This window comes from Gambusia affinis, linkage group LG14 (assembly GCF_019740435.1).
Source record: "Gambusia affinis linkage group LG14, SWU_Gaff_1.0, whole genome shotgun sequence".
Taxonomy (NCBI): Eukaryota; Metazoa; Chordata; class Actinopteri; order Cyprinodontiformes; family Poeciliidae; genus Gambusia; species Gambusia affinis.
Window position 1 is genome coordinate 18,366,963 of NC_057881.1, and position 25,551 is coordinate 18,392,513.

Here is a 25,551-nt window from a genome sequence, read left to right on the forward strand (position 1 = left end):
GACAACGGCTGTTACCTGAGACCCCCACTGCACATCCTCAAACCGGTCTGTTACCTGCTAGACTCCCATCATAGGTTTTGATCACTGAGCTGTCACAGTCTACCTGAAACACACACACACACACACACGCGCGCACGCACACACACACACGCGCGCACATGCAAACTTAACAGCAAGTTCTCCAAGGCCAACAGCCAGAGCCTGAGTAAATGAAAGAAGCTCTTTGACTCAACTTTTCTTTTGATGCTGATCACTAAAGCAAAAATATTTCAGGATACACAAGTCATTATGGGTTTAACTCCACTTGGGCGCATTCAGCTGACCTTATTAGTTCTGGGAAAAGGTTTAAGAATTGTAGCACACTGGACCTGCTGTAGTTTTAAATTTGCTGGGAGAGAGAGGTAGAGAGAGAGAGAGAGAGAGAGAGAAATGAAAAAAGTAAAGTGACTACTGAATGTGAACAGATACCTGAACCGCACAAGTCTCACTCCAAGAGGAGAGCAGGTCAGCAGTTCATCACAGCGTGACTTTAATCCAACTGAATCAAATGAGAGCGTAAATCAGAGACACCGCTGGGAAATCGGTGGTGACACTAGAGGAGCTGCAGAAATCCACAGCTCAGGTGTCAGAATCTGCAGATGGGACAACTATTAGTTTTGCACTCCACAAATCTGAAATTGTTCAACTAAATAGACTACACAAAATCCTAAAGAACGTTTGCTACAAGTGATTTTGGGGAATCTTTAACCTTTTGGAATTAAGCCGGAAAGCATGTTGGTGGAAGTATCATGCTATGGGGGGTGGTTTTCCCCACTAGGATAGAAAAGCTGATCAGAGTTAATGTTTGATTGGAGCTAAATGTACCGTAGGCTCTTGCAGAAACTACTTCAGAACGGCATTTTATGCATGTATGTATGTATGAAGAAGAATCGCTGTTGTGTTTGTTTATCTAATGCATGTGGATCCAAAAAGCAGAGCCATAACAAATGCAGAATAAGAGATAAAGAAAGGAGGGTAAATGCGGCAAGGAGAAGTGCGGACGGATGGATTTTTCCTCTTTTCCTCAGTGAGCCGTCATGACAGCTCCTTTCATCCTGGCTGAGGCCCCGGTGTTAGTGCTGGCTCTGCACTCTGCCTGCCACTTTATCTAACCAACACACACACACACACACACACACACACCCTACACACACAAATGCACGCACACGTCAAACCCTCCTGAACTCTGATTCTGCAAGGCTCCAGCCACAGCACATGAAATCTGTTTATATCATTTGGTAGCTGTGAAAGTGTTGGTTTGGACCACAGTGCCTGCCTCGGATCCACAGCCCATAAAGCTGAAGACACAGAAAGCGAGAGAGAGAGAGAGAGAGAAAGAAAGAGAGATAAAAAAGGGGCCAAACTTTGCATGTCTCAGTTCCCATATTCAACTCCTCTAAACTATTGTTTTGTGCTAGTCGTTTGTCCCCGCTCTGCTTTTCTTTCCTCCTACATGCGCCCACCTTCTTCCACTCCTCCCCCCCTTTTTTTCTTACCCTGTGGCTCAGCTCTATTAAACTCCAGTACGGGTTGCCAGTTTCTAATGATTATTTGGTAAGAATGGCATGCTCCATTTGCAAAGCCTGGCTGGATGCTTATCTGGCAGTTACTGGCCACCATTTTGAGACTTGAGTTACAGAAAATACTTACAGGGGTCATTACTGCGAGCCGGAGTTCTCTTAATGAAGACCAAGAGTCAAAGTATGGAAACACTTTGACTTCTCTTTGGGTTTCTGACATAAATTATGAAAACATTACATTTGAATCTAAAACATCCACACCCTAACCCCAGAAGATTATCATTCGTGGACGGTGTTAACGCTTTTAGCTGGTGTTAATGTCCTGCATTTGTTTGCCTTCGGAGAGATTATTAAACTTTTACCAAGTTGTGTGTGTGTGTGCGTGCGGGGGTGTGTGTATGTGTGTTTAAGGTTTGAAGCGCAAAGGTGCAGGGTGTACAAAAATAAACCTGATTGCCCTGGTTTCCAAAGATCACCTTGCCTTGTAATTACCTGGGAGTCATAGGAGTGCCGCTGATGCTGTCACTCGTAATCACAACCCTGAGCCTGCCAGTCTCAGTCCCGACCTTCCCTCACACCTCGCCTCCCGACCAGTCGCCTCTGTTTCCTCCTCTTCCTTTTTACCCGTTTATTTCTCTCTCGGATGTTCTGGGGTTTTTTTGTTTTGTTTTGTTTATTATAAATCATTTTATGTTAATCAGAAAGTTTGGCCAAGAAAAACAGATAGAAAAGATAAAACGCAAGATATTTTTAAAGAATAAAACCCATTTAATTTACGCAGTGCGAGATGTAAAATGAGCTCCTCGCTGAAGGTCTTGGAATATTTTAGGATGATGTTCATTTGAATAGAAGCAGCAGACAAATCTGCACATTCAGATATTTAAAGGTCATTAAAGTCAGTAAAGGACATTAATGACCTGGGGAATCCCATGAAAAAAATCTTTACTTCTTTGACTATGCAAACAAATCCCTCTGGAAGTCAAATTCTACCCACGTCTGTTTCAGGATCATCACTCTTTCAGATATTTAATTTTCTTTTCAAGCTTTTTGACATACAGTTTGGCATCTTAATGCAATATTTCCTGTATGTTTTACTGAATTCATCCTTTCCTCTGCCAGGAATGAAGATTAACAAATCTTAATCATGACGGCACCACCACCATGCTGCAGCGTTGAATGTTCTGCAGCCTCAAACATATTTGAGGCTTTCGAGGCTTTTGAAAAATGAAGAGAGAACAATAAATTTGGTCTGTTCAGAGATTTTGTTTCACTCACTTTTTTTTAGGTCTATGAAAAGTTTTTTCTTCGTCTTAATTTGTTCTTTTTTTTTCTTTTTTTTTTTTACAGCAGGTGTAATTGCACATAGAGCTGTACAGCTCCAAAATGTGCTAAATGACCCAGAGAGGTGTTCTTCGGTTCAGTGGCGCTCCTAATGGACTTTCGCTATAGATGCCTGTGGCTTCTGTCGGTTCGTTCGGGTTTCTCAAAGTTCCTTTAAAGCTTTCAAATTTGTACCACCTGGTGTTTCCTCATAATTATTCTTAGCCAGGCATAAACCAAACAGGCTAAGTCTGAGATTTTGTTATCTGAGATCTCAAATCTCTCGGGGCGTCAAAACCCCTTAATGGTTTTTATTTGGCTGTTTTTCTACTTTGATGTAACAGCAAAACGACTCATATGTCACTTTCAATCCGGTGGAAGTCATCTGTCTTCTGCAGTACTTTATCAGGGATTGAAGACATTTTCACAACTGTTTCATGGCATGGCTGCTCGTCTTTACGCTGCCTTGAGCCTTTCGTGTGTCGCCCACTTGGTGATACCTGCTCTCACAAAGAAACCAGCGGTTTGTGTGCTCACGTGTCGCATCTGTTGGTTTGATCCGCACTTCACACCCACTCGCCATTTCTGCTCTGTCACTACCTCAATCTGTAACTGTGTGCGAGCCCGGCCCATATAAACATTAAATCAAATTGTTAGCTCAAATTTTATTTGACTATTTTCAAAGCACTGTTACGCTCACCAGGTTTTCCAAGATGACCGTATGTGCAAGACACATGGTCAGGTGGCAAAAAACATGTGGGCAGATGTTCCAGGTGCGAAGAAGGATATGTAACATGTGAAATATGTGTTCTGCATGTGGGAATGTTGCATATATGTAACATGTGAAATATGTGTTCTGCATGTGGGAATGTTGCATATATGTAACATGTGCATTCACACAACTCAGACTCCACATGTGAAAAATGCATCTTGTTTGAAACATCTGTTCACGTGTGTTTCACTAGTGGAAATTGTGCTCTGGAATATGAACTAGTTCAGTGTGAGCATTAGGTTTGCTATGCCATATATTAGTAGCACAAATCATGTATGGCAGGGGTGTCAAAGTCAAATGGACGGAGGGCCAAATAAAAAATTTAGCTACAAGCCGAGGGCCGGACTGATCGAATGTTCATTGAAATTTTTTTAAATGACGCATATAGTCTAGTGAACCTAATTGAACCTACTGAAAACCTAACAAATATATTCCAATATGATCAGATAAATAAAGCAATATTTTCTTATGGCTCTGTCAGTAATTTTTAATTTTCAACAGACACAACTGAAATATTTTTAAAATATAATTGGACTGAAATACAATAAAATAAAGTGCAAAAATCTATCTAAATTTGCAGTACCGTAATTCCGCCACACGTAGCGCTAAGTGGGAAAATTCCAACGGTTTCTGAAAGGGGAGATGTTGCACTTTCCAGCAAGTATCGGGTTAATACGGTAACTTCGCAGCTGCAGCTGCAGAGAGTGTAATTAATCCGGGGGGCACTCGTTTATTAGACGGTATATTTCGGCAATAACTTGGTGGATATTGAAAGTACCTGTTGTTATGGATACATGGGTAAGTACATCATCTCACAGAACATTTAAAGAACTACTTACAGTTCAAATAAGGAAGATATTTTTTTTCAGACGGGGTGCCGGCTTGCTGAGGTCTGCGGGCCGGTTCTAATAATAAATCAAGACCATCCCAGGGGCCGTAAAAAATCTTCTCGCGGGCCGGATGTGGCCCGCGGGCCTTGACTCTGACATATGTGATGTATGGGATTAGCAAGGAGCAATACGCACGCATAATGTTTTTGTTCTATAGGTTTTAAGTTAAGTTTTATTCTTTTTTTTAAAACCAATAAAAACGTTTTTTACACATGCAAAAAAAAAAGCAGTGTCACACAGCTCCATTTTCAGCCCAAAAGTTCTGAAATTACTGATTCATTTCGCAGCTGAAAATCTTATTGACTCCAATTTGAACCCGCAGAAGTGCAGAGACTGCTCCGGCACTGCTTCTCTTTTTGCTTAATTGTCAGCTCATCTTTGGGAGCAGTGCTGTTGTTTACTCCTCTCGAGTAAACAACATCTCCATCTCCTCCTTCTCCTCCACTCTCATTAGAATCCAATTCCAGCAGCCAAATCTTTTTATGGACCTGGCCCAATTGCCTCTTAATGCTTTCGCTATTAGGCGGCGTGTAATCAAGCGGGCTATTTCCATAAAACAAGTCACAAAGAGTTAGCTGTTAGACGTGGGCCAACCTTTGTATTATGTTGGGATTGTATTTAGCAAACACAAAAGTGAAGTGGTGCACATATTTGAACACTTTTGCGAATAAAAACAGGAAAATGTTTATTTTCCCACTGTATTTTGAGTCCCCTAAAAAAAAAAAAAAGGCATTTTCAAGACAGCTGAGAAAAAAACAACATACCACACATACAAAAGGAATTTGTCAATTTAAAACAACAAAAAGTTATAAAAAAAAAGTTACAAAAAAACAACAACAAAGTTTTGTCAACTAGAAAGGTCAGGGGTTGACATCTTCTTCAAGCAGGGGAGCCCAAGTGCCTTGGTGTTGTGTTACTGACGACGTGGTAGGATGAAGCAGGAGAAAAATAGACAAATTGGGGCCTCATTATCTTGAAGGCTGTTAAAGAAAAGCATGAGCCAACAAGTTCTTAATTTAATTGGTTTTGTCAACATTTTGACCCTTAACTATATGTCCCCTCCGGCAAGAGAACTTTACTCATTTATTCATCCTTTGAAACAGTTTTGAGTCGAGGAAATCTAGAATTGCCCATCAATCCAATCTCTAATTATATGCGGTTATTATCTTGTTCTGCTTCCTCTTCACAACCTATCGGGGAAAAGATATTATCTTCTGAACCCCATGCCGTTCCCCAACCCTTAGATTGAGATCTTCAGCCTAATAGGAAGTGAGAAATCAACTATACCTCAATTTCATCCTGGAAAATGTTTTCAGATGGACGTCATTGGAAAGCCTCGACACTGAATCCGTGTTAAATTAGATTCCGCAAGATTACGTGTCAAACAGCCGTATCAGTACTGTATTTTCAGTGCCCTGAGAGTTTCCAAACAACCCATTATTTCTTTATCACCATTATGATTAAGTCATATGTGATTTTTCTATTAACTGTTGCACAATTATACATATTAGCTTACGCCATCAGCCATCATTTAAATCAACAATTCCATGTGGTCTGCAAGAGAACAAGAAAAGGCTCAATTTATGCTAAAAGCTGTATTTAACCTTAATTGCCGTAATTGGTATTTTTCAATGGCACCGCGCTAAAAAAAATTACAGCGCTCTCTTTGAACAGATTAGAGTTGTGTGATAGTTGGGCGTCCAACACACTGCAAAGCGCATGTGAAAAACCGTAATCATGCCAAACGCGTTGTTGTGTTTTAAAATGTTTTCCCCTCCTTCTAATAGGCGTTATTCTTATAAATACACGAGCCTCCGACGAGGTAACACGCTGCTGTTCGGCTGCACAGATAAGCTTGGAGGAATAGGTGGAATAGCTGTGGCTGCGCTGCACCAGCAGCTTAACTGGTTTGACGAGGACATCAGTCCTCAGGGCGAAACAGAGCGCGGCTAATTGAATTACATAAATAGGTCCTAATGGAGCTTGGCAGGAGAGAGTCTGCCTCGCCTGCAAACACAATCAGTTGTGAAAATGTCAGTCTAATACCTGCTGTTGTATTAATTAGTCTTATTTTACCTAAATATGATGATGGAGTTATTTTATTTTATTTATTTTTTATTTGTTGCTTTTTCTGTTGAAGAGAACTTGTTTTCTGGGAAAGTTCAGGCCTTTTTTTTTTTTTGAAGCAAACGGGAATTTGGACTCTTCTCATGGGCATCTGTGCCTTGCAAAACTTTTCAAAGCCCTGAAACTGTTTTCCATTTTGTCATGTTAGAACCATAAAGTTTAATGCGTTTTATTGGGAGTGATGTGATAAAGACCAAAGTAGTGCAAAAATAGTGAAGTGGAAAGAAAATGATTGTTTTCTAAACACAGAAAAAGGGGTTTGATGCATTTGTATTCATCCCAGTTTACTCTGACAACACTTTTATTTTGTGAAGGCCTCAGGGGAGAAAAAAGTTATGTAAAACCTTAAAGCAGGGTTAGGTTATGACATCTCGAGTAGATCTGCATCACATATTAAATCAGAATTGTCATTATAACATTAATGTGCGGAATATCGCAAGTGCTTCCAATGAAGTTAGGCAAGTTGTGTATTGGTAAACAAACAAAATATTTCCTGAAACTGCTGGTTAATCATAACATCAATAAGGCAAATTTCAGCAGTACTAGCAGAGTTGATTATTTGACAGGTTGTGAATAAGACTGTCATGACACCGTCATAAACATGACATAACACCTGTCATGAACATGAGTACGTCTTCATGGATATTTATGACTGTTGTCATAAAGTGTCATTGGGTAAATCATGACACTTTTAATACAAAGTTGACATTATTCAAAATGTCTTTATTATGACAACTTGACATTAACCAAGAAAGCATGATCTGACATAAACGTGTTCTAAAAGTATTACTGATTAAACTTTAAAAAATTATGTAGCTTTATGTTATCAAAGCTAAAAACAGTGTTACCGCACAGTTAAATATTGTCAGAATAGCTTTCAGCCTAATCTTAAAATAGAAACATAATGGTACAAGTGCAGATCCTACCAAGACATTGCCGTCCACCTGAACTCAGCATCAAGACATGCGCTAAATAGTAAAACGGTAAATTATCTGTAATTGATTAGCACTTCATTAAGTCCAGAGGATCCCAAAGCGCTTTCACACTACATTCAGTCATTCATCCAATGACACACGTTTGCACGCTGATGGTGGATAGCTACTGGATTATAGCTGCCCTGGGGCAGTCTGACTGGGGCAGTTTAAACTGACAGAGGCGTTAATCAGAGAACCAGGCAAGGCCTGGAAGCACTAGAGTAGCAGCAGAAATCCTATCAAACGCTTATCACTAACAAGCATTGCACTCAACAAATCCCGCCTTTTGGGAAGAGTTGCAAGAAGACAGCTGATAATAAATAAAAGTTATGAGAACTCCTGTTTGTAGTTTGCTACAAGCCATATAGAGCATGCAGGGGCTCTGGTCGCATGGGTTTCAGCTTACCTAATTTTCTTTGACTTTTTGGCTGTCATTGGAAAGGCTATCTTGGTTATATAAAATGTATGGAGGTAAATACAGGACAATCCTGGCAGAAAGCAGTGGTTTAGATTATGTTGGAATGGCACAGTCCAAGTTCAGATCTGAGGAAAGTCTTGATTGATTTTCATTGATGTTCCCCATCCAGACTAAAAGCATTACCTTTGGGTAAATAGGAAAAATTTAAGTCTTAAGCAAAGCTAGTTGGAACATACCTCAAAAGAGTATAAGTATAAGTAGGTGGGCTGAGTACATGCATGGTTCGCCTTTTAGATTATTGTTTGTAAAACATTATGCAAATTATGTATTATTTCCGTCCCCCTTTGTAATTGTTATCCCCACTTGAAATAAAGCACATTAAAGTTTGTGGCCGTGATGTAGCAAAATAGCAATAGCAATTGCAACCCCGTGTGCTAATCTGACCACCTGTCAGCGCAGGGAGCATCAACTTAAATCTTAAGGCTGTAAAGAGACTGAGGAGCCTCATGTTCCCTCCGTCTGCCTGCCTACCTGTTGATGTGTTTGCGCAGTGCTTTATGACTTTTTGCTGGAGTGCACATCCACATCGCTGTGGTCTCGGTCCTCCAATGCGAGTGCATGAGAATGCATCAGGGCTCGAGTTTTATTGCATTCGTCTGTTGATGCACAGAGACCAGACAAAGTGCATTGAGAAAGAACCAGCGGTGGAGGCGAGGTGGGGAGGAGACGAGCTACAGCCTGCAAGCCCCAGACGGGCTGGCTCCGGAGGGGCTGCACCCAGGCACAGAGCTGCCTTTGTCAGGGTAATTATCCGTGACTCTCAGCCTCTTCTGGTGGAGCTCCTGTTCAGTTGGGTGGCTAAGACTCTAGCGCCACCATTCATTGCTGCAGCGAAGCTGTAAATGTAGCTAAAATGTCTTTCATAAACAAGCTCAACTGTACTTAAAATATGTTTTAAATGTTAATACGTGAGTGCTTAGTACGATCACAATCCGCTTTCTCGTCCTCGTGGCGTTTTGGTGTTTGTCCAGCATTGATTCAATCTTCCAGTTTTCAGCAGCTAATCCAACCCCAGCCGGGAGCAACAGGGGAAGACAAGATTTGTCAGAGGAAAGAGAGGAAAAAGATAGCCCAGGTATCTGCCAATCCTCTCTGGGAGTGTGTGTTTGGCAGTGTGGGCGCGCGCGCGCGCGTGTGTGTGTGTGTGGGGGGTGGGGGTGTACGCGTGTGCGTGTAGGAACCAAAGGATTATCCCACAGGAGTTAAATGAAGCCTGTCCAAAACAAGGAAACTCTTCCCAGCCTCTTTAAACGTCTTCTGTTGACTGTAGTCGCCGTGTCAAAAAGGTGGCAGTTTGCCAACAGGTCTGAAGTGCAGCAGGAAACTGGATAGGCTTGATGATTTAGTGTTGTTTACAGTGGCAGACAGGAGCCATCTTCGTCAGCCAGTCTGTCTTTCTCGGCTTGTCTCTCTCTCGCTCTCTCTGAGCCACCACCTTCTACCTGCCGCCGCCGAGGACGCGGATCGCTTGCAAGTGGTGAAACATGATTTGTGTGCGGTGTTGTATTTCGATATTTGACTTTGCTTTAAAAAGTCCCTGGAGCATTTAGGAGGTAGTCTTAATCGCAACTGATGCTTTATATCAATAGATTCATTTTGTGGCTGGAATTATCAGGCCGTCTTTGGAAACCGAAGCCATCAATCAACCATGGGGTTCAGTGCCTTGAAAATCGTATTTACCGATTTTTTCGTGTTTTTACTTTTCTGACACACTTGAATGTTTTTGTTTTGAATCTTTCTCCAAAGACTTTCTGCTGAAGAGCAGAAGTCATGGTTTCATCAATCACACCACGTCACGGTGGTGAGTACACCCCTGAATTTCTTTTTTGACGGGTAGCATTTTAAGCTTTTAATTCTCCTATGGATGCCCCTAAATTTCTTATCATTGCATCATGAACACTGATCTTAAGAGTAGTGTGACCGGTAACTCGTAGTCAGGCTGAGTTGTTTAGGGTGAAGCACAGGGATAGTTTCATGCCACACATTAGACTCTCACCAACGTGAGCGAAAGTTGAAACAATCTGTATCTATTCTGAACAAAATATCTACTTGTACATCCGTCTTTCTTCTTGAACCATATTTACGCCAGCATGTTAAAGACGACCACACACTTACTTTGTAAAGTTCTCATTTGTGGAGTGTATTCCAGGGAGTTTATGTCACAACAGAATCTCCTGCCTACCTGTGGATATTTGCAACTTCTGGAGAGTTACCCGAGATTTCCCTGTCTTGGTTGGTTTGCGGTTGTGCACTCTTTCCATTGAACAGTGCTCTGTAAGATATTTCTTTTATACCAAAGCTTGCTTTAAGCTTCTTCACAATGTAATCCCTGACCTGTCTGCTGAGTTCATTGGTCTTCATCATTTTGTTTCTGAATCTTTTCTGACAAATGTCATTAATCACACCAAGGATCAGCTAAACGTCTGAAGAGAATTTAATTTGAATTTTCTTCGATTCAATTTCAAGACATATGATAAATAGAATAAAAAAAATAGCTCAGGCAATTGATTAATACAATTCACCTGCTAATAAGGTAGTAAAAAGTAGGGTGTCATTTGTGAGTGTGTGAAGTGTTAATTATGAAGCCTAAGTGCAGGTTGTATTAGATTGTTTTTAGGGGCTGTTAGAGTAAAATGGAGATGAATACAAATGCATTCCACATTTTTCAGATTTTTCTTTTCCTAAAATCAATGCACTGTATTTACGTTTTCCACCTACTCCATAATTATGTGCCGCTTTGCGTTTGCTTCTCACATAAAATCCCAATAAAACGCATGGATTTGTGTTTTTAATGTGAAAAAAAAAGGTTTAAGTGTTTGAATGCTTCTTTCAATGCGCTATAAATACTGATCATAGTAAAGAAATTAAGTGCAAATTTCCAAGATCCTTTAAAACGGTTAAACCAGACTCAGACTTTACAAGCAGCACTGTTAAAAATCACCCTCCTGGTTATTACCTATTGCCACTTTTAGCTATCAGTGGATATCGTGAAAGCTCGTCTTTCTCTAAAGTCTGATCTGATTCTGACATGAAATCACGAGTCCCGCTTTGTTGAGGATATATGAGCAGGTTCCCTGCTCTTACCTCTCCTCCTCTTTGCCGCGACAGTAGCAGAGCTCAGAGTTTGGAAGCGAGGCGAGCGCTCTGACCACAGGCTCCATGGCGGTAGCTGGTAATTAGAGTGCTGCTCAGTGATTGGGGTCTGGGGTTTTGGAAGCGCTGCTGCAGGGAAGCGCCTCGGATGGCTGCCAAACAGGCCGGAGGGAAAGGGTTTCCAATCCCTTTTATATACTGTACAGGCACACACAACGTATGCTCGGATATATTTCATGCTTAGCCAAAAAGTTACAAAAAAGAAACGACGTGAACATGCATGAAGTGCTCTGTTGTTTTAGTTAGAACAGTAAGCATCACTAACGTCCCGACAGCTCTGTTTATGGGATTTCATCAGACCAAGGGTGTTTAATGCTAAAATTATCATTGAAGAAAAGCTGTAATAACTGCCCTGCCACTTTAAAGGGCTTTGAAACCTCTTCATGTTGGTTTTGAATCTTCGGGGATGTGTCAGCAGTGCTTTCTCCTTTGACGCAGAAGCACGGCACAACATGGAAAAACCATAAATCCTTCCTCCTCTCTTGCCCGTGTTTTCTCGACACAAAGATGGCAGCCTCACAGGCTGAAACAACTCTCGCTACTTCTTCTTTTCTTTTTTTTCTTTCTTTCATGAATTTAATCAGATGTATCATCCCACGTTCACATCCATTTCACAATTAACATTTTACAGCCGGCGGCACAGGAAATGGAATTACTCGCTCGCTTTCAGAAGCGATATTTAGCCGGGCGCAAATCTGGTCTACCAGTGACGGCCTTCTCCGGCTCGCGGCGGCCATGTTACCGGGAAAAGAGCCAGAAATGAATCCAAGCACTCTCTGGCGTGTGGACCGGTTCTCCTCCTCTTGGAGCGGCGCAGGTGGTCAGTCTACCTAACGCCGAGTTGATCAGACCTGCTAAATAGCTCGTTTGGCCGCCGCGGAAACCAAGAAGTTGGAGTTAAATCGTGAAGAGGGTAGTTGATGGTAATAACCAAGCAATCGATGATTGGGTCCATTCATGGCTGAAGTGGCTGGCTGTGGGGGGCTCGCAGTCACACTTTCGCCGGCACGCGGGGCACAGTGTGCACTGCTCTCATTACCGTCCATTGTCTGGGTGCTTTTAGAGCCTTCTGAGACGAGTGAGGGGAGTGAGAGAGGAAAGGCAGGAGCGGAAAAAAAAGGTAGAGATTAAATAATGGCCTCGATTGATTGATGGTGCAGCAGCGATAGGAACTGGGCCCCTTGTTGTGTATGGTTTGTGTACGTAGCCATACGCAGGATGGTCAAGATTCAATATGACTCGCATGAAAAGGGGGAAACAAAGAGCGCTAAATCCACTCGATGAGGATGGAGTTGCCATGTGAGGCTTCAATCGATCGCTGATGACCGCTCTCTGCGAATCATCTCATTTGTGCTGGGAGAAGTGCAAATTTCGTCTCTATTTAGAATCAAACACATTCAACTCTCAGAGAGAAAGGCTCTCGGACTTTTCTCGAAGGCTTCCCGGAAGTCTCTCTGGAGACCCCGACGGGATCAGGACAAAGCACAAGCAGCATGGACTTCTTCTGTCAGAGGAGAGGGTCTTTCTAGACAGGAAGTGAAGGTGAACAGGTCCTAGAAACCATTAGCATGTACTGGAAATATTGCTGGACTCACTAAGTGGATATCTGCAGGTCTAATAAGCAATTGTCTTTCTGTTATTGTGTCCCTAAATACACATCAATACCTGCGTTATAGGCCAATATTTAACTATAATAGTAAAATAACTGTTTGAGTTAGAACTACGAATTTGAGCAGCCAGGAAAAGTGGCTTCTTAGCAAATTTCCTTCTATAAATATGTTCTCAAGCAGGAGCCCAGTGTATAATATGGGGAAAAGATTACACTTGCATGTAATCTTTTTTGGGGGGAAATACAAAAAAAAAAAAAAAAGACAAAAACAATGATGAAGTTTGAACACGTTTTGGATGCATTGTGATGATTTTTTTGTGCCGTGGCCTTTTAAAAAGTTCTTCTTGTGCATGCATAAGTTCTCTTAAGGTACCTTCAACCATATTCCTAAACCATGCTTATTAATTCTGAGTGTGACTGAGTGGTTGTCTACGATGTAGGTTTCTGTGTTCCACAGTGAAGAAAGTTATTAACATAATTAATAGGGACTATTTTAAAATACCAGAAACCATTTTTTTTTCTTATGCTTTTGTAATTTCTATTTTTTACATACAAAACCACCTCATTACTACTGGTACTCTTTTTTTTTTTTATCTGTAACTGGTAATAAAATGTTGTTATTATTAGGTGGAGAACACTTTTCACAGCACCACACAGATATACGGTGCTGTAAAATATATTAAAATCATCATAAGTGGTGAAACTGTTGTTTTCCTTGTTAATTTTTTCTAAACACACAAAGGCAATTCAACTTATTTCCATTAAAAATGCTCATATGTGATTTGGACTATTAAGCGTGAATGAATTCCTCCAGCTTGTTTGGAGTCCCGCTGATGACCTCTGAGATCCTGCAGGTTCTGCTTTGACTTTAGGCGACATCATGTCTTTTTCAACAAGTCACCTTAGACAGGACGTCCTGTCAGATTGATCACCCTGACTCGAACAATCGACAAAATTCCACCACAAACTGGTTTCCAACTCATCCTCTTACCTCCATGAGGGGAACGAAATGTCACAGGACCAAAAAAGAAGTTCTGAGCACATTATCTGACAGTCTACAGCTCTCAGTCAGAGCCCTGGATCCATTTTGTCAAACTGAAGAGTTTTACCGCTTGTCATTGTGGCAGACGGCACCCATTTGACTGGAACAAGCACATTTTCTCTGCTCAGAATAGGCCACTGTCAGAAATAATTTTCTGCTGTAAAGTTAGAAAAGGTCCAGCGGCGAGCAGAGCTGCTCCTTTTAACGGACAGCTCGTACTGCGCCCAACGGCATCCGTCAGCTCACACGTTACTTTCACATAAAATCGGTCGCTGGTCCAGCCGGGCGTCCAGTGCGGTCTGGGCCGAGTTCTGATGCGCTCCTTCCGCTGTCTGGGTTGGCAACAAATCTGAGAGCGTGGCGTGAAATCTCCAAACTGCCAGGGATTTGATTTAGCTCTGCTCTCAGGCAGAAACGTTAAACTGTTAAACTGTTTTGTTTTCCGTTATGATGTGGTGGCAGTTAATATTGCTAGGATGTTTACTCCTGTGGGCGGCGAGTGCTAAATGTGACAAAATAAAAATAATGATGATAATAAAACTGCCGTCTGTTCAAACTCGGAGCTATTTCCCATTTCGGTCTACTTCCCTCCCCGTTTCCACTTTCCCTCCCTCTGTCTGACTGTACTTCCCAGCTTCCTCCTCATCTCCCTCCTCGCTGCAGAGAGCCGGCTGGCTCCAAGCCTACCCCCAAGTCTGGGATCAGCCTACAGGCTCCCCGACCACGACCACATCGTAGGCTGCAGGCTGGCCCTGGCCCCATTTGCTGGCATGTTTGGACTGCATCTCCCACGCTACACTGTGAGGACTGCAGCATTTATAATCCAGACCTCTAGGGATGGGATGAATTTAATGCAGACAAATGCTGTGAGACATCAATCTGATAGGGCTACTGATTTACTGAGCGTTTTTGAAGCCTTTGAGACAAATTTATTTGAAAAGGTTGCGATATTTTCTGCAACCGCTAGGAAGACACCTCATTTTAAGAGTCTTTTCAACATCGAGACACGAATCGAAGCAATGTAGAGAATGATTTGAATGCCTCGGAAACGTCATCAGCACAGTACTGTGGGAATCTGCGAAGGCTGCTTATTCATTTCAGCTGAAGTTCAGCTTGTTCAACTTGAAAGCAAGTCCAAAAAAAAGAAAAAAAAAGAAAAGAAAAACAAAGAAAAGAAGAAGAAAAACTAAAATACATTTAGAAAGCTAGAAAAGGCTTTGGGTCAGATCAGGATTTTAGGATTAGAAATCCCAAAATATTGTAATATTTATTAGAAACATTGCAATAAAATTAGGCTTTTTGAAAACAGTATAAAGAAACAAAGGATGACTTAACATCTTTACACAACACAAGTTAAGACCCTGTGGCTCATAAACAAAATACAAACATAGTTGATGTGACAAATCCAGACGTTTACTTTCATGCAATGGATTAGAAAATGATCCGCATCGTTTGATATTTTCCATCTGTTGTCACATTACAAGCACAAACTTCAATTCATCTTGATGTTATGGGATAGACCGGCAAATAATGAAATGGAAGGATAGTAATAAATGGTTTTCAATTGCCACATTTCTGTACTCCACCCCTTTAACCCTGATACCTCTAGAAAATCACCATTGTCACCAAAAGCCTTCTGAATTCACTTTATCAGTGAACCGACGTGACGCTGACGTGTTGTTTTATTCTCAAAGTACTCTGGGAATTCCTCACAGCATCATGGCAGCCAAGTTAGAGATAGACTTACAGTATGGGGACGTTTAAAGCAGGACTATACTTTATGTCTTGTACAACTACATGTCTTTGGTAAATAAAAGACACCTCCACTACATGCTGGTTGTATTATTACCTGGCAGGAGACTGTAAAAAAAAAAAAAAAAAAAAAAAGCAAGAAAGAAGTTTATTATGTATGCTTTTAATAGCAAACATAGCACATTTGACAGCAATCACTCTGAGTTACAATGCACCTCTTGTCACAGTTCATCACAGAAGCTGTCATTCAGTAGAGAAAAAAAAAAAAAAAACACCTGTTCCTTATCCGGACTGAAATAAAGCAGCTACAATGAGGTTCCTGCATCTGGAATACTTAAGTTTGTGTATCATGCAGATTCAAAACAACAGGGGAAAAAAAGCTGAACATGAAGTCGTTGTTTTATATGTAAACAATAATACATGACAAACTTCTACGCTGTACAAAGCTTCGTTACAGTACGCATATCTTCATAAGGCTATAATACTGCCACCCTATATATACCGTGGGCTCACGAGATGCAAGCAACACACCACCTGAAGTCAATAAGCAAACGAATAAAGACAGAGAAACAATTAAAAGACACGTACGCAGAGCAAAATTACAATAAACGCTCTGCCTTGTTCTGAGCAGACGTGAAGGTGTGCTTGAAAGCAGAGAAAGGAAAAGTTGAGTGAGCATCACATGCTACAGTGGCACCAACCCAATCACACCGGCTCCCTGCTCTCCAGTCACTTTGGTTCAGGAGTCCCTTCCCTATGAAGCCAGCTCCATAGGGCCCTCCTCTTCGCCGTCCGCCCGGTTAGCACGGATCTCCATGAGCGTGCGAGCAAAGCGCGCCCAGTCCTCAGGGTGGGCCACGGAAAGCTGCAGAGGTCACAGACACAAAGGCGCGAGGTCGTTAATGCTGGGAGAGTGGATGTGGATGTAACTTTTTCCTTCTACTCAACTTTCCATTAATGTGCTGCATTATTTGTGCATTATCTCCGTGGATAGCTAGAAATCGATGAATCCTTGCCACTTCCTCCGTCTAAAAATGCTTAGAACTGCTTATTTTAAATAATTCAAAACACCAAATATGCATTAATATGGGTTAGTGCCTTCACACTTAGTGGAGAAACAAAACAGTTTGTGTGAAAGTCTGCTTTTTGGTCAGCAGGGCTATTCACCACAGAAATCTTCTTATTTTTCTATTGTTATTTTTGGATTTGCTTTTTTCGCTATTTTTTACAGATAAAAAATAGCGAAACACTGACCATAACTGAGTTTTTTTCCCATCATTTTTGAATTTATTTAGATGATGTTGCTTTTTTTCTGTTTTGTAGCCTACTTCACGTTGTCAGACAGGTTCTTTTACAGTGATTTCTGTATTCTACAGATCAGGTTGCGTAAACAGGAATAAAAAAATAAATAGTGGCTCAGAAAGTCGATTCATTATTTGACAAATGCCGTGATTAATACTTCATATTTAGCCAGGCTGGTTGGGCTCTTTTTCTGTTAAATTTTAAACTAGTTTGCTCACATTACCTTTGTTCAGCATTACAATCTGATGGATGATCTTCTCAATTTGACATTTAAAAGAAATTAGGATTTTTATTTCTACGCTGATATGTTATTGCTTATACACAGCAGCAACAACCAACAACAAAAAAATAAATAAATAAAAGAATTTTAACTTCTGCCTATGAAGCAGTTTTCACAGTTACACTGTCCAGCTGAGCTGCCTGTTAGAGTGCTAATATGTGCAGAGTTTACCCAGCCAGCCACCTGGTATAAAGTCTGGAAAATGTCCACACGGACACAGCAGGTAACTGTCTGGAGCGCTCAGTGTGACGACCTGGAGCTGCTTTTCTCTCAGACTCGCACTACATTTCCAATCGTCGCCCTGATCCGGCAGACATGTGCTAGCAGCACCGATATCATTTAAAAAAAAAACATCATTAATGGAAAAACTCAGAGGCTTCTCGTGTTTGTTCCGTTGTGCCGCTCCCACGCTGTCTATCTGTCGCTGCGGAGAGCTTCCAGCAGAGAGAAAATGAATAATCTGGCTGTGAAAACACCACCTTTAAAAAAGTCTAATCAAATTTAATGTCAGCTCTGTTCTGATTGTATATAGTTCAGCCAGCTCACGGGGTGAAAAAACTCACAAATAGCCTAAGAAGTAAACAAAAGTCAAACATGTAAACACACAGAGAGAGAGTTCTTAAGTGATATTACATAGTTGCACACAGCTTAATGAAGATCAAAACATTTTGGAAGCATATTAGCATCACATGAACTACACGTCTGCCCGTACAGGAGGCTGTAAAGGAGAGGGCATAATTAGTTAATTTTAAAAACAGCACCCTTCACAACGATTGGGAAATGTGTGAAAGGTCTTACAATAAATGTTTGTTCGTTGCCGCAGCAAAATCTCAAAACTGAAAAAAATGAAGCTATACTCTAACAATAAACTTTACATATTTATTTATCTACCTCCCTCACCCTCATTTTTTTCTGAGTTTGAGGGCCAAAGTTGTTTTAAACCCGCTAGGTATTAAATGGACATTACAGGGAGCCTTTCCTGACTTTAGATTAACACACGAACGGAGTGTTTTCTTGTCTATCCTATTTTAAAAAGTGGCACAGAAAAAGGTCAGTTGAAAATGACAACTTATGTGGATGTTTTTCAGAGAACTCAATTCAAGTGACATGGGGTTTGGTGGAAATAAACGACACTGATCGTTCTGAGGAATGGCGTCATAAGGGCATGACTCCTACAGTGGGGTGACCTAGCGACGATAAAATGATGGAAGAGGAAAAGAATCAACTAGCATCAAATGAGAAAAAGCAGCACTATAAATCATGGAAAGTTCAAATTTGTTATTGAGCTGTGTAGCGGATTTAGGGAAAGTTTGGGCTTCCTTGACGTGTTTGCATTGCACAAGTTTCCGTTTGAATTGAAATCTATCAATTCGAATATAGCACATTGTTTTGCACAGGGTCACAATGGCTTATAAACTTGTAGATCCCACAATTTGATGTTAAGTCTGACCAAGAGTTTTGTTTGCTAGGTTATTTAGGCCAACAATTAGTTCCTTGATATCTTAGCTAAAGTTCCCATGATGTCACATGAGGAAGAAGAGTGCCTTAAAATGGCATCATCTTGTTTTGTCCAGACTGTTTAAAGACGCTCTAATCTCGGTGTATGTACACTTCTGGCTTTGAAGAGAGTACGAAAGAGTGATGCATGTCGTTATTCTAACATTTAGCAAACAGACACAATTTTGGTCGTAGTAAACGACCTAAAACGGGAAAAGCTTGGTCTGATTAATGTCAGTGAAAAGAAGAACATTTATATTGTTTGTTTATATTTGTTTGCACAGTGTGTGGACATTTCTGGTTGCAGTTTCATAAGGACCTTTAATTTAAGTGAAAATTACATTATTATTTAAGGAAACAGTAATACATACAAGCACTAGCAAAGCATGTGTCACATGTTGATTGTGTGTGAGATGCATAGTGAAAATGCAAAATGTATTGAAATGTTTTTGTGTAAAATAAGTTTTAAAAGTGATTTAGGTACATCAGTATAAATCTATTATGGAGAGCGTAATCTCTTCTGCTATCCCAACAGAAGCAGCATCAAAACAAAAGACTTTAAAAAAAAAAGGCTAAACAATCTCAAAAAGAGGGCTGGTTTTATCCCTCTGGAGATGACTGAGCAAATCAAATAAAACATTACACACATTATCCTCTTCCTCATACTTCTACACAACAAAAACTTCTCTTCAGTCAGGAGCTTCTTCAGAACTGCAGTAATACAGACCACTACAGGAGATCCTTTCTGCTCACAGCCATAGACATCTAAAACAACTCTTAGAAGAGACATGAATAATGCGAGTTATATTTCATTTCCCTTTGGGAATATTTTTTAATTGAACTGAACTGAATTACCAGAAATGCCTAATTCACCAATTAAAGGGGATGTTATGAAGAAAAAAAAAAAAAGGTTTGTTTTGTTAAAAGCATCCAAATTAACAGTTCGGTTTAAATTAATATGATTATTATTTGGGGTTTAGGAGCAATTCTTCCAATTCCTAACAGTGAAAGCATTCAATTACTACAAAAAGGAAAAGTAAACACAATCATGCTAATTTGATTGGTATATATTTTATGACAGACCACCAGTTTGCCAGCAAGACTGGCAAGACATCCGACGGTCTGTCGAGTGCTGGAGTCCAAGGAGCCGCATCGTCAGTATGGAGAATCCGTCACATGAGCTGCACAGACCAGTCAGGGTCAAACCGAACGTTGTTCCTCTCTTTAGCTGAGCACAGTCGGACTCAGAGGGAGTGGGACAAACGCCGCAGCCACCACCCAAGATGTCTGCAAGCCATTCGCATGGCTAGGCTGTAATTAATCAGAAACCTGGCCGCAGTCACGGAGGAGTGAGGGAGAGGGGAGGTACGTAGCGATGATGAGTGGCGTAAGCAATAGCAGAACGACTACGAGAAGCTTGTTCCTAATGATGCCTAGGTTTGAAAGTCAGGAGTTTCATTACTCTGAAATGTACAAGACAACAGGGACCGAGTTTTATCCGGTGATTCGGATTTTTCCACACGGGGCAACACTTGTAAAGTTTTAATAGATAACCCAGATGATAAATATGCTTAAAATAAAATGCTTAGAGTGAAATGAAACTGAAATGGAAATTGTTGGTATTTTGTCCTTCCTGGAAAAGTCTCCAGACTTGCTGTTATTCCCAGAGATGCTTCTTTTTTGTTTAAAAAAAAAAACAAACTCTCTTCCCAGTTTTAGCTACATGGGCAAGTTTACAGTAAAGTAAATACCCCATTACCACACACGCCTACACACGCACACACACACACACACCCAAAAAAAAAACCCTGCCTAAAGGACCCATAAAACCTTTCAGCTTCACTCAGTTTTATTGAGGCCTCTTCATTACCATCAACCCAGCACTGAGGCCACCAGCTCTGCTTGACTCCCCTCTAGCTTACCACACAAAAAAGATGCTAAACTTAGCCAAGCAGCTAAGCTAAAAACATCTTCAAGCATTAAAACACGTCGGCTAGAGCTGAATCGTTAGCTGGCTGCCTTGTGATGGGAGCACTTTCAAGAAGCATTAAATAAAATGTTACACACAGCAGTGTGAAGCTGAAAATGTTTTGTAAAAACTCAAGACTTATTCTTGATCAGTAAGTAAAAATGATGCCAAAAACTCAGAGATGAAGATTCAGTTCCACATGCTTTGTACTGTTTAGTAATAGTAACACAGACATAGACATCCATGATGAACTGAGACCCAATATTTCTTTTACAAACACCATTTGGTCAAATTACTGGTAGTAAAAATCTCTCTACCTGCTCCTGTCCAGCTCCTGTCAATTTGGTTGTTTTTATTCTAGTTTCCTCATGCTTTTTGCACCTATGTTGTAATTAGGACCTGATTGAAAATGAAACTCGTGAGAGCCTCTCAGCTATGTATCATAGGAGTCGATGTGAATCTAACATGTGAGCCCTCAGCAAAAAAAAAAAAAAAAAAAAAAAAAAAAAATACAGAGTAAATATTAGTGCATTTAACCAAAACTGCAACATTTTCAGAATGTATTTTTGTTCACAACAAAGGAAAATGTGCCCCAGCAGAACATTTCAGTGGTTGTTTTATGTACCTCTCCTGTATCGTAGATCCAAACTCTGCCCTCTGAGTCGCCCACGGCCACCTCTTTCCCTCCCGATGACCAGCGAACCCTGTTCAGAGCCGAAGCTCCCTCAATGGTCACACTGGCAGTTGGCACCTAGGAGGAAAAAAAGTACAATAAATACATGGTGAAAATACGTTATATTTACACGGCTTTTCATTTTCCAGTGAAGCGACATTCTCCCTTCAGGAGAAGCTATGAGAGTTTTGTGCAGGTGAAAGAGCTTCACAACCGAAAAAATGTCATTCCAACACAAGAGAGTGACCAGATATGTCCTCTACACACATATATAACTGCAAAGAAAATATCAAAAAAATGAATTAATCAGAAAACGGGTCAGACTTCTGTGTGTTTGAACTAGTTCAGGCATAAACATGCTGAGGTGAAGGAATCTTCATCAGCGGTGACAAAGCATCTGCGTGTTGTAGCACGAAATCAGAGGATAATGTGTCACGACTGCAACATTTACACACCACTACAAAATATGTTGCAGAGAAGGTTTCTGCATCACAATTCACAATTCATGCCAAATATTTTCTCAACATGGCAGCAACTTCTATGGCCACCTGGTTTAGCTGAGGATCAAACTGAATGTGCTAATATTTTAGTGTTAGCCACGTAGAAAGACAAAGATGGAAAAGTCAGTTATGCTGTGACAGGGAACAGAGTAAGGGTTCTTAAATGTTTCCGTGTGCAAGTTCACACCTTCCAGGCTCAACTTTATTGAGTTGTGAGTTCTTTTTGCCGTTTTACTAATATGATGACAAATATTTCTGCAGTAGGTGTGACTCAAATGGGGAGACTGGAAAACCCCCAGTAAGGAAGGAGGGAGGCCAGAGAGGACAGAGAGACATACGGCTTGATATCAGGAAGAACAGAAGGACACAAGGAGGGAAACAAGAAGCAAAAAGATTTATAGCGACAGGAAATAAAGAAAGGGAAGAAGGAAAGAGATGAAAGGAGGGAGGAAGGAAGAACACAATACAGAAAAGATAGGAGGAAGATAAAAAGGAAGGAAGGACACACGGAAAGGCAGGAGGAGAGAAGGAAGGTCAGGAGGAATGATAATAAGGATCTATTTTTGCCACCAAGTCACAATATGTCTCTACAACAGTTCTCACAATTCAGTTTTAATTTCAACTTTGAACTCAGCACTTACTGGCGGTCTTACAGAACCATCAGCAAAATAATAGTTCAAACAAGAAAAGTAAAACTACCGGTACTAATTAGATACTACCTGCCACAATTAGACATTTGCTAACAGTAAACGTTTACTAACATTGGCGTAGGTTTTTTTTTCTTTTGTTTATTTCTTCAGAAGCAGTGCCATTGTAAAGTATTCCCTCTTTAGAGGCGAGATTATTCGCAGCAGGTTTCTTTTATTCTGAAGACAAAATAGAGCAATAAACAGCCACGCACTAAGACAAGCCTCTTGAAACCTTACCACATTTTATTTAGTGACCCTAATTGCAACGTGTCCTAATGTTTATTGAAAAATTGGAACATTACATTATGTGATTACAGAGCAAATGTACCACAAGAACCGGGTGGCTTTATCTGGATGTGCTGAAGGTTACAAACACAAAGCTGTCACATTTACAGCTTTTTATTCCACCGGACACATGCGAGCCGACGTATTCTGGAAATAACCCGTACATGTTTGGGCTGAGCCGATTCTTGATTTCTGTCTTTTAGTGCTCATGTTGCACCTTTGAAAACCCAAAACCATCTGCAGCGTTTCCATAAACTGTTCCTGACATGTGGCAGGCGAGTCTGACACATGTCACCAGTGGAGACAGAGGCCTTGGCATCGCGTCGCCTCGCACGGAGAGCTCCTGCGCATTTAAAGCAGAGCTAACCACAGACTGACTGCCATTAGCCCACTAGCTTCCCTTCCTCCGCAAGAGTGGATCTGAACGGAGAGCTTTAAAACTGCGTGTGTGTGTGCATGTGTGTGTGTGTGTGTGGTGGAAATGAGAACCAGGCGCGCTACGCTGCTCTGTTAATGTTGTTATGACTCTGTGTTTTTAATATGATGGCAACAATGAAAGCCTGTTGCTATCAGACTGGCTAGTGTGTGAGTGAGCGAGCGTGAGTGCATGCGTTCGATGCATCCGTTTGCGTGAGCGCTCGTGTGTGCAAATGTTTCTCATGAAGCACATTGTTAGGCGAGTTAAGCCCCCGATAATGAACTCTTCCTCTGTCTGTGAAAAGGCTGCTGTTGAGGGAAGCATGGGAACATGCGCTGCAGACAGAGGAGCCGCTGCTCCCACAGCGGTGTGCGTTAAAGCAAGAAAATACGCAGAGATGGGAGCTGAAGTGAGAAGACACGAGAGTCTTGTATGGTAGAGAAGATGGGAAAAGAGGGAGAGCATATTATTTGAGAGGAGTGAGAGCATCTGTCTTGACGCAGACTTGCATTAAGGTTGAAGTCAGTGGCGTGTCCATGGAAACCAAGGAGGAAGGAAGACGGAGGATCCTTTTATCTGGACTTTTACCTGAATGATCAAAGGTTGTCTGCTGACAGGGTTGAAAGACAGAAAGGTTTTTACCGAATCATGGTTGAAGTTACATTTTTGCTTTATAATAAATGTGATGAAAATAACTGTAGTATAGTCCACAGAACATAAAGCTCCAGCAAGGAGACAAGCAGACAACAAAGTAGTTGCTTGTTTTTTGGGGGGGTTTCGAAAGAGACAATGGTCTATTCAAGTTCACTCCCTACCAAATTCGGACGGTGTGAAGACGTTGTACCTTAGTGATTCACTAGTCTGTAAAAGATGAAGTATATGCATGCAAGTACAGTTTTGACCACATTTGCAACTTGTGATACAAAATCTTTATGTAAATAAATCTTGGGTTTTGGAACATGACATTACAGAAAGAACAAAACACTTTTTTAGTCTACCTTTTCAGAAGGGCAAAATCCAAATGTAAAGAAAAATTACAATTATTTCCCACCCTGATGATATTATTTTTGCACAACCTTGGAAATAGACGTCCTCTGTAACTTTTCTGAAGGTTAAACCAGACAAATAATTGATTATTCCTCCTCGCATAAGCTGTCCAGATCATCAAGAGCACTGGTCTCTTCTCTTCAGCTACAAGTTTTGCAGATTTAAATCAAAAGACTTAAAGGACAAGATCAATTTTGGGTTTGATGAAGCATTTTTGTGTATGATTTAAGCTAAAAGTAACTAATTACAACAACTGGTCCCCTCGAATTTCTTTAATTCAGGATTCACTGGTATTTCAAATATATCAAGATAGACTGCACACTAACAAAGCCAGCCCAGTGGAATCATAACAACAGTACATAACAGTGGGTAGGAGGTGCTATTCCACATATTTACATATTTTATATGCATTATCTGTTTGAAAAGTTATGATAATTGGATATTTGAATACACAGACCAACATAGCAACTTGAAGCAGTATAATACAGAATGAAATGTTTCAGTTGTCCTATTTTAAAACGGAGACAAAAAAAGACACCCCTTAATAAATAAGAGATGCATGTTTTTGTCTTTATTTCGAAATAAAGACAACTGTCCCAGTAAATCTAATGATTCTGTTAAAAACAATTATGTCCTTAGGAGAGATCCATGTTTTCCTTAATGAATCAATGTACTTAAGTCAAATTTTCTCAACATTTTCAGTGTTGGTACGGCTTCACTAGGGGTGCTAACAAATACACTCTGTGAATTTGTGTGAAAAGGTCTGGATTAAGCAAAAAATAATTTTAACAAAATCCCTCGCAGAAATACATGTTTAATGACAAATGAAACGAAGGGACCAAGTTATAGGATTGAAAACTATCTGCTCATAACTTTAGACATTATTCACTCCTTTTATTATTATTATTTTTTTGCTTAATAATACACATGATTGTGTTGAATTCCAGCACTCAAATGGCCTTAAATGCACTCATCTCAAAAATAACTGTCACACCACAGCATTTCAAAACTCAACGCTTGCTGGCCTGAACTTTCTTTTTTTTTTTTTTATCATTATTTTTCATGGGACTGTGGACTGAGGGCTGGGGCTCTGCTTGCGGTCGCCGACACATCTGTGCGCTCCTCTGTTTTTGGGAGGAAGACGGTCTCTGAGGTCGTCTGAACGTTAGGCAGAGGTTGTAGAAATGTTAGCGGGGTGGCTGGGTGGGAGCCAGA

The 25,551-nt window shown here is 40.7% G+C and overlaps 1 protein-coding gene across 6 annotated transcripts in view; it reads right to left on the bottom strand.

Moving 5' to 3' along the window:
- Positions 1-15,823: 15,823 nt before the first annotated feature.
- LOC122843261 (cytoplasmic dynein 1 intermediate chain 1) overlaps positions 15,824-25,551 on the bottom strand; it is a 65,471-nt gene continuing 55,743 nt past the window's right edge. For all 6 annotated transcript variants that reach the window (XM_044137894.1, XM_044137890.1, XM_044137889.1 and 3 more), the window contains 2 exons: positions 21,350-21,475; positions 15,824-16,541 (listed from right to left, as the gene is read on the bottom strand). In XM_044137894.1, the coding sequence (XP_043993829.1) occupies positions 16,431-16,541; positions 21,350-21,475 (237 nt within the window). In that variant the 3' untranslated portion in view covers positions 15,824-16,430. The remainder of the gene's footprint in view (positions 16,542-21,349; positions 21,476-25,551) is intronic.